The sequence below is a fragment of the Morone saxatilis genome, unplaced genomic scaffold (genome assembly GCF_004916995.1).
Source record: "Morone saxatilis isolate NCDOM2014 unplaced genomic scaffold, NCSU_SB_2.0 Contig20, whole genome shotgun sequence".
NCBI lineage: Eukaryota > Metazoa > Chordata > Actinopteri > Moronidae > Morone > Morone saxatilis.
The window spans coordinates 13,867,959-13,883,201 of NW_023339763.1; the positions used below are offsets into that span (position 1 = coordinate 13,867,959).

A 15,243-nucleotide genomic window follows, 5' to 3' on the forward strand; every position below is an offset into this window, starting at 1 on the left:
GTAATATACTTTTTGTATAAATCAAAACAGCGGATGACTATTTTTCGTTAACTTTTCCAAAATATATGCTAACTCCTCTAGGGCTGCATAATATCTCAGTATTTCCGGCACTAGAAGGCAGAATAACTGCACCACAAGCCGAATCCCTTGACATAATATCATCCTGTAAAGGATATTATAGGGTGTGTTAGCCAAACTGCTGAATTTACAGGCATCTAGCAACACGTATGTACAAGATCATTACAAAAAAGCCGTCTTGGATTTGGCCATTCCAAACTCTCCTACTGGTATCTGATCGGGCGCATCGACTTCGAGCTTGTACGTTGGGTCAGCTGCATGTCTCCTAAAGATTAGCAATTACAAGTGTAAGCAGGCCTATTATCAATGCTGGCAGCCTTGATTTGGAGTCGTTTTTCCGGCGACCGCGTGCGCCTGGGGGGCCCTACGATGCCACGTAGGGGACAGCAGATGCGCGTGGGCGAGCTGCCGACATTAGTTTTTGGTATAACTCTGGTTCTACCCTTGATATTGTCCCAACTTGCACTAGAAAATTTTTTGCTAGAGTTGATTTACTTACAGAAGCCTACAAATCGTTCGATCCTTGTCTACGGTTTTAGTAGTCGGGCAAATAAGATGTCGTCCGTTACCCTCTGAAAATCAAAGGAAGAAGACTGCATTGTCTCAATTGGTTTGTTGATATGGCCGTCGGCTAGTAAGGGTTTAAATCACTGCCAGGAATGAAGCTGTGGACTCAACATTTATTACAAGACATACAGGAAGTGTTGTCTTCTAGAATAATGGTTGTGTAGGGGTATTCAATCACTTGCTGAACAGATTTTAGCGAATTTATTGAAACTGTGCCCTATAATAGAAGTGAACTGGGAGAGTCTGCAATGATTTGCTTGACCAAGTAATGGGTGCTTGATAATTATTGTCCTATGGTTTAATGCTGGTATAGAGTAGGGAGGGGGGGGTAAGATATAAGGAAGGAAGAAGGAGGGGAGAAGAGAGGAGACCGTGAGACTGAAAAAGAAAAGGATGAAAATTCGCAAGTGGAAGGTAAGATGTGCTTCCGCTCACTGCTGGGTTATGGCACTAGAAGGTTTATTTAAAGCTGCCAGATATTTTATGGGATCTTGTGTAAGATACATGCTGCTGATACAGTTCATAGATAGATTTAGATAGATAGGATAGATAGACTAATTAAGATAGATAGATGGATAGATACTTTCTTTTATCCCGAGGAAAGTCAAGCATCCAGTAGCCATACGAAAATACATACATTAAACATACATTAAAGTAAAATGAAAAACCCTGACCTTAAGAACAGAATCAAAAATAAGATAAGATATAAAGTATTATGTATGTATATAATATATAAAATTAACAGTAGCTATAGTACACATTTTTAATAATAATAATAATAATCATTCATATTCTGTGAAGTCTAAGTCGACTTTTGTTTGACAACAGAAAGAGAAAATGTGTCAATGATCACATGTGTTTTCTGTGATGTTGTCACCCTTCAAGGAAAAGCTTCAAGCATAAACAGAAATATATCTGCTTTTATATTTGCATTGTCTATTTGTAGTTAAAATGGCCCAAAACTCTGTGGGCCCAGCTTCTAAACTGTAAGGATTTGCTGCTTTGCTGCTCTGCTTTGGGCTTGTGATGTTTTACTTAAGAAAACAAATAGACCAAATGGTTAAAAAAAAAAGTAGCTCTAGTGTGATGTAGCATATTATTATTATTATTTATTACAGAAATACCAAATTATTTGCTTGACGTTGTTAAAAATGTGAATTTGTGTTTGTATTCTGGTTTTATGATTGTTGCCGTTCTTAATATTACAATTCCAGATGTGGGTCACATGACCATATGTATTATGAGATGACATGAACTGAAGTATCAGATTTGACTGTTTACAGTGTGATTATAATGGACAGCTCATATCATATCAACAATGGTAGGTGATGACATTTAAAATGAACGTGACGTAGCTCTTCGTATCAGACTCACTGCTGTTTGCTGTCTTCTGTTTGACTGTGACTGAAGCTGGTGGCGGACCGCCAAAAGACTCGCAGGGAAACGGCATCACCTGGACCTCCTCATTGGACAGAAAGATCCAAAACCTGCCGAGTGATGGGAAGGAGAAATCCTCGCTGAAGAGGCTGAAGCATCTTCATCAGGAAAAGGTCCTCACAGAGACACGACTTACAGCACAATACATTGATAAAGAGATTTTATGTGATTGTGATGATAAAGGCACTCTTATGTTTATGTATCTTGTGTAAAATCTATTTCTCTTGGTTTTAGGTGAATCGTATTCGCTCTCAACACCGTATAAACGTGCACGGCTCCGACGTCCCCGACCCTGTGTGCACGTTTGAGGAGCTGCAGTCCGAGTATCGCCTCAACTCGTGTGTCCTCCAGAACCTCAAAGACGCAGGGCTGGACTCCCCAACGCCAGTACAGATGCAGGCGATACCGCTCATGATGCATGTGAGTGCCGACACACACATTCTTTGGTTAGGAAATTGTGTGCAGGCTTACAGGCTGAAGGTTTCAATGTGCCTGGTTTCTTGCTCAGGGTCGGGAGCTGCTGGCCTGCGCTCCCACTGGATCAGGAAAGACTTTGGCTTTCTGTCTCCCGCTGCTCGCCCACCTGCAGCAGCCGGCCAACCTGGGCTTCAGAGCTGTGATCATCTCCCCGACCAGAGAACTGGCCAGCCAGGTACCCAACACACGTGGACACACACAGAATGTTTTCTGAAATACTTCCAGCCCAATTTCTCACAATCAATCATCAATCAACGATAAACGTTATAGTTACTGATATCAAGGAAGGAGACCTGAAGACACGAGTTTCCAGGTTTCGGTTTCGGCTATTGCTTAAGTTGTTTGTTAAATGATGCATGTATTTTTAATTGCTATCAATCCGTTGTGTTGTGTTGTGTTTAGACCTACAGAGAGCTGCTCCGCCTGTCAGAGGGAGTAGGATTTAGAGTTCACATCATAGACAAAGCCTCTCTGGCAGCCAAGAAATACGGACCACAGTCAAACAAAAAATATGGTAAGAAATGGAAACATGTTTCCACGGAAGAGGTGAAATATAAATAAAAAGGGGGAACGTGAATTGCCTTTACCTCAATGTTTACCTCCTACGTTTCTCTGTGCAGATATACTCGTCAGTACTCCAAACAGACTTGTCTTCCTTCTCAACCAGGATCCTCCAGCTCTCGACCTCAGCAGGTAACACTGAATCTCATGCTCTCTGAAACGGTTTCTTTCCCAAAAGTTTCTTCTAAGCGAGCAAAAGTTAGGTTTCACTCACCAAAGCTCCCAGTGTTAATCCTTGAGATCTAACAGATGTGCTCAATGCATTTCCTTCTTCATAAAAACATTTTAACTCCAGCATTGTTTACATCCAGTCTGTCTCTCTTTGAATTACTTGGCTTCACTGAATGTGAACGTTGGTGATCCTGAATATCCTGATTAATACCCAATGAGGTTTATTTGACCGAAATGTTGTATTTATACATATATAACATATATATTATTTTATATTATTGGATTATATCCAAGGTAGACAAATGTCCTCATAAACTAAGCTCCAGTGAAGAAATAAGCCCAAAAGCATTGACACTGAGTCAGAGAGGACACATGAAAAGCCTGGAAGTGTCTCTGCTGACGTATAAAGAATATTTATTACTCTTTATTATGTTATTTTATTGTGAAGTCAGTACGTTTTCCCCGTCAGAATCCTGTAGGAATCATAAATCAGGTTTTCCAGTGATCTTATTGGTTAGTAGACAGGCTATTGGCAGGTTTTGATCTGATTGTCTTAAGTTAACCTGCTCCAAAGCTGTATAGGTTACCATGGTGATCTTTGTGATACCGGAAAACCTGAGTTGAGTCGAAAGCTAGCTGTTTTTGAGGTGCAAGCCGCTCTCTGTCCTCTTCTCGTTTCTTCTGTCTCCACTGTCCACTGATTGATGTGGTCTTCTGTTGCTGTTCAGTGTGGAGTGGCTGATTGTCGACGAGTCCGATAAGCTGTTCGAGGGCGGTAAGACGGGCTTCAGGGAGCAACTGGCCACAGTTTTTCTGGCCTGTTCTAGTTCAAAGGTGCGCAGAGCTTTCTTCAGCGCCACCTGCACGACAGATGTGGAACAGTGGTGCCGTCTGAACCTCGACAACCTGGTGTCTGTCAACATTGGACACAGGTAATAATCTACCTGTAGAACTTACTTTGATGGATTTACGTCAACTTTTTCTTGCATAAGAAAAACGTATTTATCATCCTTGTAGAAATACGGCCGTTGAGTCGGTGGAACAGCAGCTGCTGTTTGTTGGGACCGAGAACGGCAAACTGGTGGCCATGAGGGACATCATCAAAAAAGTAAGGACACTCCAGAGAATCTGCTCTTTGAGCTTATAAATGACTCTATATGAATTATTTTCTGAACTAGATCATCAGCCATGCACATTTTGAATATAGTTACAAAAAGCTTTATAACTAAACTCACTATTCAGGGGGGGAAGAAACACATGGATGAATACACGCTCTATTCCTTTATGACCCAACATTAAATGAAAGGATGTCCTCCTTGCTTTTTTCAGGGTTTCCTGCCACCCATGCTGGTGTTTGTGCAGTCTATAGACCGAGCACGGGAGCTTTTCCATGAGCTGGTGTATGAGGGCATCAATGTAGACGTGATCCACGCAGATCGCACACAGCAGCAGGTACACACACACACACACATACACTCTTAATACAGTGTATTATGGGTCCTTTTTAAAGTGCACCCTTGTATTCATCCTCTGTTCTGTGGCTTTTCTGTTCCAGCGGGACAACGTAGTGAACAGTTTCCGCTCCGGTAAGATTTGGGTATTGATCTGCACGGCTCTGCTCGCCAGAGGAATCGACTTCAAAGGGGTCAACCTCGTGCTGAACTACGACTTCCCCACCAGCTCCGTGGAGTACATCCATAGAATTGGTTAGTTTTTATATATAATCAAACATTAACTGATTAGTCAACGTAATAATCATCATTTATCATGTAAAAAGATCAAACATTTGCTGATTACAGCTTCACAGAAGAATATTTCCTACTTTTATATAATTGTGAATTAAATACCTTTTTAGTTTGGTTTTTGACAAATTTTGGATTTATGCCAGCTGACTCGTTGGCGATATGTCGTTATGTTTAATCCTGTGTGGTTTCCTTTATATATCTGTGCTCCAATCCTCCCTGTCTGCTCATCGCTCCCTCATATATCTTCCTGTTTGCCGTTCCTCAGGTCGGACTGGTAGAGCTGGACATCAGGGGAAGGCCATAACCTTTTTCACAGAAAATGACAAGCCACTGCTGCGCAGGTACGTGGACACATGAACCTCACAGAAAGTTCAGACTGACTTCCTTTGCAGATAAACAAGAACAGATTGTTTTTTTGCGTGCGACTGAAAGTAGTCTGTTTATGTGAAGGCCCAGCTGTGGTTACTAAACAGCAAACATCAGGTGAGGCAGACAGGTCATCAGATAATTAGCGCCAGGCCAAACCTGACATTACTGCTCTGAGGAATGTTTACAACTTTCAGGACCTTGTAAACTAATAGTAGGTACTGGTAGCTACCTCCTGATGTTTGCCAAGCATTTAAAAGCACAGAAGGCCAGTGGACATTTAACCCAGTCGAGTAAAGGTGGAGGACAAAAGCAGCATAGAAAGTGAGGTAGTCCGCACACTCCCAAAATTTTAATGAGACGTTTTCACCTTCAAGTCTTCAAGAGGCAAAAGCAAAGTATTGAAGCCAGTATTCACTGTGAAGGATGCATCAGGACCACTTTACTAAAATAGGTTAAAGATTTACTTGTTTACCTGCTTGTTTCCTGTTGACATCTGCTTTCAACATCAAGGCAAAAAGAAAGAAAGCAATTTGTTAGATAATGTGACGTCTTGTTTAAAATACATGCGTCATTAGTGAACTAAATCAAGCACACCAGCACTGTACTGTACTTTTCTGTGAGCTGTTTTTACAATTTGCACCTTTTTTTTCTGAATGCATTTTTCTTCCAAACAGCATCGCTAATGTAATAAAACAAGCAGGATGTCCTGTACCCGACTACATGATTGGCTTCAAGAAGATACACAGGTAAAAGAGATGGATAAAGATAATAAAGTTCCACAATAACAATACATTTAAAGACCTTTCTGCTCCTTTCTCTCTTGCTAAATTGATGAGTTTCAGTTTTGGTAATACGGTTGTCCGTCTGTTTATGTTTTGTGTTCAGCAAAGTGAAGCGGAGACTTGAGAAGAAACCTCCCAACAGAAGCACCATTTGCACAACTCCTCGCTTCTTAATGAAGAAGAAAGGCAACGCACCGAATAAAGGACAGAAAAGAGAGAAGCGGACAGCGAGTGAAGAGCAGAAAGGGCCGAGCGGATCTCAAACTGCAGTGCAGCAGCAGAAAGGGGAAAAGAAGGCAAAAGGAGAGGGGCTGAAGAAAAGAAATAAAGCACAGCAAGAAAGGGGAACAGAAAAGCACAAGAAGGCTTCTCAGAAAACTGGAGCCAAGTTAAAAAAGTAAGGAAGGTGTTTGTGGGATGTTCTCATCCTGTATATTTAATTTTCAACTCTTATGTGTCCATGTTTATTTAATGGTCTAACTAGATCTGGTTTATGTTATAAGAGCTGCCTTTTTATCTGACAGTGACATTTACACAAACACAATTTTTCCCACTGATGTTTTTTTTGTTTAAAACACATTATCAGTGTTTTTTTTTTAAATAGCCACCTTCTCTAACAAAATAATCTGCTGTCATATAAGTATGACCTATGAAATGTTTTAGATATGCTGCCACCTTATAAAGCACTGACCACTTTTGAAAAGGAAATTATTCTTAATGCCACAACGTATAAAACTAATACTGAAAAATGTCTAGAATATGCTAGAATAAAAAAAACACTGTGGTATTAATACAAATAAAAACATGTGCAATCAGAGTAGTTTGAAAGATGCTAGAATAAAAATACATAAAGTCCTATTTAAATACTGTTTACCCAAATAACAATCAGATATATGGAATGAGTTGGCTTTAGGTTAGGTTTGTAAGATGTGGCACAAGTTGAGGATGTTGGTCAAAAATAGCCTGAACTGGGGCGTCATGGCAGCTGACTGGTAGAGCTGGCGCCTGATGTACTGAGACTGAGAGTCCTTGCTCCAGCGGCTATGGGCTCGAGTCCGGCCTGTACTCCTTTGCTGTGTGTCATCCCCTCTCTCTTCCCCTTTCCTGTCTATCTTGAGCTGCCCTTTCAATAAAGGCAAAAAGCCCCAAATATATATTTAAAAAATAAACAAGATAACTTGAACTAATTACGTTTTTTTTTATTCCCACCAGGAAAAAGGGGAAGAAAAATAAGCCACAGGAGGAATAAAAGAGAAGTGGTACGAGCAGACTGATGGATGTGGATTTTTTTTTTTTTTTTTTGGATTCACTGCTAATTGTCACATTTGTGCTTTGTATTATCAGAGTATAAAATAAAGTGTTTTATATATATATAGTTATTTTGTAGATCTTTCTTGACATTCTTAAAAAAATAAAATAAAGCTGTGGAGTGATTGAGTTGAACTAACAAGGTAGACCCAAGTACACTGAACAAGACAAGGGTTATGAAATCGTTTCAAGCTATTTTTTATATAAATAAAACTATAAAGAAAATTGTGAGAGAGATGAGTCATGGAGTCCCTTAAGATTTTGAATATTCATCAATTACTCTGGAGAAATATTTAGGTTCTATTTAAAGGATAAATTCTAGTTTATATGTCTCGGCTAAATGGAAGATGCAGTTAAAGGTTTATAATAAAGGTTTATTTTATAATATTTATAAAATATTTATTTTCTTTGGTCTACAGCACAGGGATTATATATTTATATATATATATATTATATATTTATATATTTTTTTATTTATATATATGGCTTTTTATTGTTTTATTGCAAACTGGTACAAAGTTAAATACTCTGAACCTAGCAGCAGACGGACTTAACAACTTATCTTTACATGTTAAACTATTCATTATAGTATAGACATATTTTAAAAATAATATATTTAAAGCTCATGGTGGTTCAGTCTTTTGAAATGATAAAGAATTAAAAAAAACTTTCAGGCAATCTGAATTGAAGAAAGCTAACGGGTAGCAAGACAGTTAGTTTGGCAAGATATTTTTCATGGAACAAGCAAATAAAAAAACCCCAAAATAAAAATTGTATGAATATACAGTACCATATTTAACAAATAATTATAAACTTTCACGGCCCTCTGTTTTTAACATAAATAAATGTGGTGCTATATTCAAATAGCTATAGGAAAATGTGTTCAAATGGTTCAAAGCAATTTATTTTAATTTTATGAAACCTTTTGCTAATTCTAAGAAAGTATCTTTTCATCCTGTTGCCTTTAAAACAGAAAACCTAAAAAGAACAAAAGATTATCACTCTAAACTGGACTGATAAACTTTAATAAAACTTAAATACTTTGACAAATTGTTTAAATGCGAATCAATACCTAATAATAATATATTAATCAATGGTATCCGTCTGCACGCTTTCTTAACTATCGCGATACATCTGCCGTGAGATCTCGCCCATGCATTATACTGCAGGAAACCCCGTCCAGTCTTCCTTTCTCAACATGGCACCGAAGGTGAAGAAGGAAGGTTTGTCAACCTAATCATTTTCACTGAATAATTCCCACAATTTACACTAATAACGTCTACAAGATTCACTGGAGCTGCCCGAAATGTGAAGCTGAGCTGACTGGGGTTTAAATAATCTCAGAGTATCGCCGCTAACTCTCTGAATATACAGATAAATCACACACACCGTCTCCGGCATGTAACGTTAGCGGTGTGCTGGAACGTGATGCTAAGCTAATATTAGCATGTTAGCGTTGCAGTTCATTCACAGCTTTATTCTGCATACACAGTCTGTTATGGACACGGTTAGTTTACGTCAAGTCTCAGCAGCCGTCGTTGTTATGTTAGGACATTATTATATAGCTGTTTGGTGATAATAAACAGCATTTGCGTGAACTCGGCGGTGTTTGAAGCGACCCGTTAGCTACACGTGAAAGTTAGCAGTGTTACGTTGCTGCGGCGTTGTAAGAAAACTAAAGACAATGTCCACACTTGGGCCATGTCGTTAGGTGCAGCAAATGTCGGTCCCATAACTAAAGATACTGAAGAGATGTTTGACGTTTTCGTCCACGTCGTGTGTGTCAGTGAGGTGAGACAGATAGTTGAGTGGGAGCTAGTGTGAGTGTTGGTTGTCAGTGACTGAGTTCATTATAAAACCTCAAATATATATATATATATTTATATATATGTATAGTTCTTTAGTCATCCCTAAATAACCGCTGCTGATACTGAAATAAAGATTGGTTTAGCTACTTTAATGTCTTTGCTGGTCAATGTAAATGCAGCTTTTCCTAATCACATTTGACATAATCGGCATACTCCAATGTTTAATTTTAGTTAGTTAAGCTATTATGTCAAATATTGCTAATGTTTTGGTCCTTGTTGCCGTATTTCCTAAGTGTGTGTGCCCTCGGACCGACAGGAGGAGCACAAACTACCTAACGGTCCTAACAAATGCTATTTCTCTGTCGTAGTTGTCCCTGCCAAGACTGAGGCCAAGTCAAAGGCTCTCAAGGCTAAGAAGGCCGTGCTCAAGGGCGTACACAGCCAGAGGAAGAAGAAAATCAGGACTTCTCCCACCTTCCGTCGCCCTAAGACCCTCCGTCTCCGCAGACAGCCCAAGTATCCTCGCAAGAGTGCTCCTCGCAGGAACAAGTGAGTTACAGTGACGGCATGCAGCTGAAGAAATGCAGATTAAACCTGGTGCACATGATGGTAAAAGCGATCAAAGTATGAAAAAACATGATTCCAGCTTTCTAAACTACTGATGCGTCCAACTCAAACATTTGTTTGTAGATGTTTGAAGTTGAGAACAAGCAGGAAAGGCTTATATGGAAGTGTGAGAGCTAATGTGTGTTTTCTTCTGTAGGTTGGATCACTATGCCATCATCAAGTTCCCCTTGACAACAGAGTCCGCCATGAAGAAGATCGAGGACAACAACACACTTGTGTTCATTGTTGACGTCAAGGCAAACAAACACCAGATCAAGCACGCTGTCAAGAAGCTGTACGACATCGACGTCGCCAAAGTCAACACACTCATCAGGTAGAAATGTTAACCCGGACCAAAATGAATACCAGTTTCGTGTTGTCCTGTTAGAAATTGAATTACTGGACACTATTTGGCTCACACCGTCTTAAACATTCATTCATAATTAAACCAGAACATTCATTAATGGTATCAGCTCACAGGAACGTCTGTCGTTTTTGTTGTGAACAAATTTAGTAGTTGATTGCTGGACAAAATGTACCTCTTTACATTACATGTGGTTTTATTTACTATTGTACATCTAAACTTGAGCATAGATTTAGCTTACCACCCTCCTTTCAATGGTCCGTCTTATGTGTGTGTGTTGACCCATGTTAGCGCCGATTAAAAGAAGGGCGTAGTTGCGTGCGCCGCACCATGTAGATGGGTTGGATGTTGCCAAATCAATGAGGGCATTCGATTGAAAGCCAGTGCAGTTCAACACAGTTGTTGTATTTGCTTTCAGAAGTTGTCAAACCTGTGCAAGTGATGTAAACTTTTATTTGATCTGAATGTTTATGATGCATTCAAAGGAACCACTGATGCCAGATAGTGCAGGTACAGACGTATTCACAGTATTGATGAACATTGTGTAATTCGTTTCCCTTTTTCTTTTTGTACAGATTGGCATCATCTAAACTGTGGCAGAAGAGACTTGTGGAAGAATAAATATTTGTATAAACCTCATTTCAGTGTCGGTGTGTTTTATGAGTCTTGACACATGTGACACATGGATACATGCAGTAAATGAGGTTTGACATACTTTTATCACCACTGCCTGACTTTTTTACAATCTACAATTTCAGGGTTTTTCTCTGAGATGAATTACCAAAGTAAAGTTACTTTAGGGGAGTGTGTGTTTGACGGAAGTGTCTGAAAGCATCTCCTAACAATACCACCTTGTTTAGCATTTAACAGGGCTTCCGTTCAGATTTACACTTACAGCTGCCATGATCGCTGTCAGTGTATTGGAGTCGTGCAGTGGTTTTTGGTCTACCACAGATGTGAAGGTGGTTTCAGGCGTCAAAATCTTGTTTGTAGAAAGCAACATAAGCTTATGTTAGGTCAGTTGAGCTCCTGTATGTGTGATGCATTGACAAAAGGTTTATTTCTTGTCCTGGGTGTAGGAAGGTCGCTAATAGCAGCTGCTTGGTTTAGCATCTTCAAACTTGTACTATTCTATAATGTTGACATCTTGTAGAATTGCTGTATTTTTATTTTTAAGTTAGGCTCTAGTAATGCTAAGCAGAATTTAAAAAAAACAAAAAAACCCTGCTGGTACAACTTCCCTTAGCAGGTAATAGCTGTGCTTGTTGAACTAGAATCTTTTAACTACAGTAAAAGATTTTGCTGATTGTAGTGGGGCGATACATTGATTAAAAAATCAAGGCAAAAACGCCTGAATTATAAAATAGACTTAAACTAGATATTTTCACATACAGCTACTAAGGACTATTAAACAGCAACAATCCAGTCAAGTCTAATATCTATACAGAACATGTCGAATCATTATCCTTTAGTATCCCATTGTGAAGAAGGAGCCTCAGTGATCAGTCATTACAGTTGCAGTGCTGATTCATGATAAAGATATGTTTGGTTTTTAAGAAAAATGATTTAAATCAGGTGTGAAGTCTGAGTTTTTTTTAAAAAAATGTATCACCCAGCCCTGCTGACGATAGGTACGCTACATTAAACTTATAACGTGTATATATACAGTATATTGTTTTTACATCCACTGAATATGAGCGAGTGTAGACCACATCACTCAAAGTTTCCAATGCAGCACAAGACTACATGTCACTGTCCAGGCTGTGAAAAGGCCCACGGCATGTTTAACTTGTATGTTTTACTTCATGAAGGATTGAACTTTTATTACAGAACAGACTATATACAAGTTTTATGTGAAAATAAATTCCAGACTGTAGTTGGAGATATAGGGCGTACAGCAATTCACAAAAGTCAGTTTAATTTGAGAGGTGGGTGATGTGAAGATTCTGTTTATCATACAGAAAATCAGCATATGCCTCACATTTATAGTTTATTTCTCCTAGTTTGAGTGTTTCTCAATATAAACAAGAAGTAGTCAAAACAGAAGACCCGCAGTACTTCTGTTAACTTCATAATGTCTCATTTTTTAGGGGACATGATGTAACTTAGTAATTTCTTGTCTACTTGTGACCACTGTGCTTTATTTGAGATTTTCCATAACAAGGTGGATGACTACCGTATTACAAACATGAATCAACATCTCGTGTCAGTTGATCAGACCTGCGTAGCTGCTTCTGTAAACGTGATCTACAGCAGTTGCTGACGGGACTCGACACACTGTCACCTGAGCATTAAACCATCAATCTGATACTTACCACAGTGCTGCTGTTACAAATCAAAGTTTAATACAATGTTATTTTAGAAACAATTTATTGAAGTTTTTGTTTCACGCGTTAAGTTTATTGTAATGAACAGTTCACTGCATTGAACACCAATTGATTTATTTTTTTAATACATTGTTGTGATATTTACTGATAACATGATGTGAATATGGCCAACAATAGCACAATACTAATCTCAAACATATCACTCAGCCCTAATGATGAAAGCCAGCTGACGTGTGTAAAAACCAATCTCATATTGTACTGAACATCACAATTTACTGTATTTTACATCTCTTATCAAATAAATGTAGGTCTGTAAGTGTTATCTGGTTATTTAGATAAATGATGTAGAAACTTGGTGACATCATAAATGTCTCTTAGGATTAACATGAACAGGTAAGTCACATATTAGGCAACGGGGGGGAAAGCACAGCACCCTTCCTGCTCTCTCCAATAAATAAAGATTTCTATTGCTTACATTCAATCACATTGTTCTGAAACTGAGCGGCTCACAGCCTGCAGGTTATGAGAGGAAGGTTCGGACTGTGCCTTTAACCAGGCCTCTGCAGATTGGGCACTTTCGCAGTGACGGCGCACACTCTTTGCACACCACCAGGTGTCCACATGGGATGAAGACGATGTTCACTTCTTTATCCATACACACCTTGCAGGTACGCTCTTCCTGCAGGCGCCGCAGCTGCTCCTCCATGGGGAGGTCTGAAAAGAAAAATAAAGGATTAATTCATCCATCTTTCACTCCCAACATGTTGGTCTGCATTCCTGCCTGAAATCTAAGTATCATGTTTATGTTGAGTGTTATTAACCGTTTCTTTTCAACAGGTTACATCACTGTTCATCTCTACATTAAATTGCTCCACCCAGTATTTGTGGCTATAACCTATTAACACAGAAAATACTGCTTTAGACGAAGGAAATATTGTTTCATGTAACATTTACGTCTAGGAATTTCACATCATCGTACAGATGTTAAGTAAGGACTGATACATTTTTAAAAATAAAAGCTACAAAGTGCCTTACAGTTTAAAATAATTCAACACAAAACAATAAGCTGGCAGGATATTGAGTTCTGCCTGAGGCTCAGGTGTGTCTGTATACCTGAGAGATCTTGGCTTGGCGATGCTGCTTCATTTGATTGGGCTGAAAATGTGAAAGAGAACATGTAGTTAGCTCAGTCTTTAATGCAAAACAAAAACAAATATACTCTCAATGAAAACATGTATTTGCACCTCTGAAGAGCTATCTCGTGCTTACAGGACTAGTGTGTAGGATTTAGAGGCATCTAACAGTGAAGTTGCAGATAGCAACCGACTGAATACCACTCGTTCCAAGTGTGTAAGAGAAACTACAGTGGCCATGAAAATTTATGGGTAAAAAACACCAAAGGCCTAATCGAGAGCGAGTGTTTGGTTTGTCTGTTCTGGGCTTCTGTTGAAACAAGGCTGACTTCATAAAACAGGACCTGCTCTGTCTATAGATAAAAACATCTAACATGACCATCCCTCTGTTCAGGTGATTATACACTAAAACAATATAATGAAAATATTATATTCCCTTTCTGCCAATCGAGCCTCCTAAATGTTACACACTAGAACTTCAAATGTTTCTACGTCCTTTCTGTGACAAGTGTTGTCACAAAGCCTGGGGTTGTGACGTACCCATGAGGTCTCTGAGCAGGTGGACATCGTTTTTCTGGATCCAGTTGCGGAAGACCTCGGCCGTGGCGTTTCCCTTGGTGAGTACGAGCTCTATCAGCCTGGCAGTTTGCTGTTGGGCAGATGTCTGAGCCTTGAGGCCGCTGTACTCCTCGGTAGCTGCGGGTTAACGGGAAGAAGAGTTACTCACAATCACAGCCACAGCTGTATGATACAATCATCACTCCAATTATTCTCTGATAATTTGCTAAAATGTTGTTTGTCCGTCATAAAAATAAATTCTTCAAGTTAAATTTTACAAGTATAGCGCCAAATATTAACAGAAGGTTATTTACAGAGACCCAACAGTTCCCACCACTGGCAAGCACTTGGCGACAGTGGCAAGGAAAAACCTTTTTTTATTAGCATCCATATAACCACTGAAATCAAACTGAAAACAGAAAAAGGAGAAACCTACACAACACATTTTGCTCTCTTAAATGCTCCAACACTGGCTCGACGCTCTTCAGACGCTGGATCAGTGCTGCCTGGTGTCTCTTCACGAAGGTGAAACCATCTGAAGCAAGAAGGAATTTATTGTTCATGGTCTTTAAATGTTCACTGGCCTTAGAGCTGCTGATTCTAACACATTACATTTTCACCACCAGCTGTACCTGATGCCATCGCCTCCGCCAGCATCTCTCGTTCTTCTTCCCTTTTCTGGTCCTCTGCACTCAGCAGGTCTGAAACCAGCTCCTGAACTGTTCTGTAGTTCTCTCCACTGGTCAGGATCTTGCTCTGCACTGTTTGCTTGACTAGACTACGCTCGAAGCCCATCTCTAACGCAGACTTAATCACAGGGGTGTTCATCATGACAGCGTCCTCAGACCGCTCCTCTCCTGGACCGAGGTGAACCACTGAGAGGAAGACAACGCAACGTCAAGATCAGTGATATATTCTATGTTGTGTAAAGTCTAAACTCTTCACAAAATTC

General features: G+C 39.5%; 3 protein-coding genes across 3 annotated transcripts in view; 2 read left to right on the forward strand and 1 right to left on the reverse strand.

Annotated features, from left to right (window-relative positions):
- Positions 1 to 7,562, forward strand: part of ddx52 (DEAD (Asp-Glu-Ala-Asp) box polypeptide 52) — an 8,046-nt gene extending 484 nt beyond the window's left edge. The window contains 13 exon segments of the mRNA XM_035666876.1: positions 2,001 to 2,195; positions 2,317 to 2,502; positions 2,591 to 2,734; positions 2,962 to 3,073; positions 3,180 to 3,252; positions 4,020 to 4,223; positions 4,309 to 4,399; positions 4,621 to 4,743; positions 4,847 to 4,997; positions 5,302 to 5,377; positions 6,080 to 6,151; positions 6,291 to 6,584; positions 7,400 to 7,562. Coding sequence (XP_035522769.1) covers positions 2,001 to 2,195; positions 2,317 to 2,502; positions 2,591 to 2,734; positions 2,962 to 3,073; positions 3,180 to 3,252; positions 4,020 to 4,223; positions 4,309 to 4,399; positions 4,621 to 4,743; positions 4,847 to 4,997; positions 5,302 to 5,377; positions 6,080 to 6,151; positions 6,291 to 6,584; positions 7,400 to 7,436 — 1,758 coding nt within the window. The 3' untranslated portion in view covers positions 7,437 to 7,562.
- Positions 7,563 to 8,635: 1,073 nt separating this feature from the next.
- Positions 8,636 to 10,243, forward strand: rpl23a (ribosomal protein L23a; the record flags this gene model as incomplete). The annotated part of the gene is given in 3 exon segments (XM_035666264.1): positions 8,636 to 8,718; positions 9,672 to 9,852; positions 10,067 to 10,243. Coding segments are annotated over 3 exon segments (428 nt in total), but the record flags the coding sequence as incomplete, so codon positions are not given.
- A 2,383-nt stretch (positions 10,244 to 12,626) lies between these two features.
- birc2 (baculoviral IAP repeat containing 2) overlaps positions 12,627 to 15,243 on the reverse strand; it is a gene marked incomplete in the record, with an annotated part of 8,275 nt that continues 5,658 nt past the window's right edge. Inside the window, 5 exon segments of the mRNA XM_035666265.1 lie at positions 12,627 to 13,314; positions 13,714 to 13,755; positions 14,274 to 14,429; positions 14,728 to 14,826; positions 14,924 to 15,166. Coding sequence (XP_035522158.1) covers positions 13,121 to 13,314; positions 13,714 to 13,755; positions 14,274 to 14,429; positions 14,728 to 14,826; positions 14,924 to 15,166 — 734 coding nt within the window.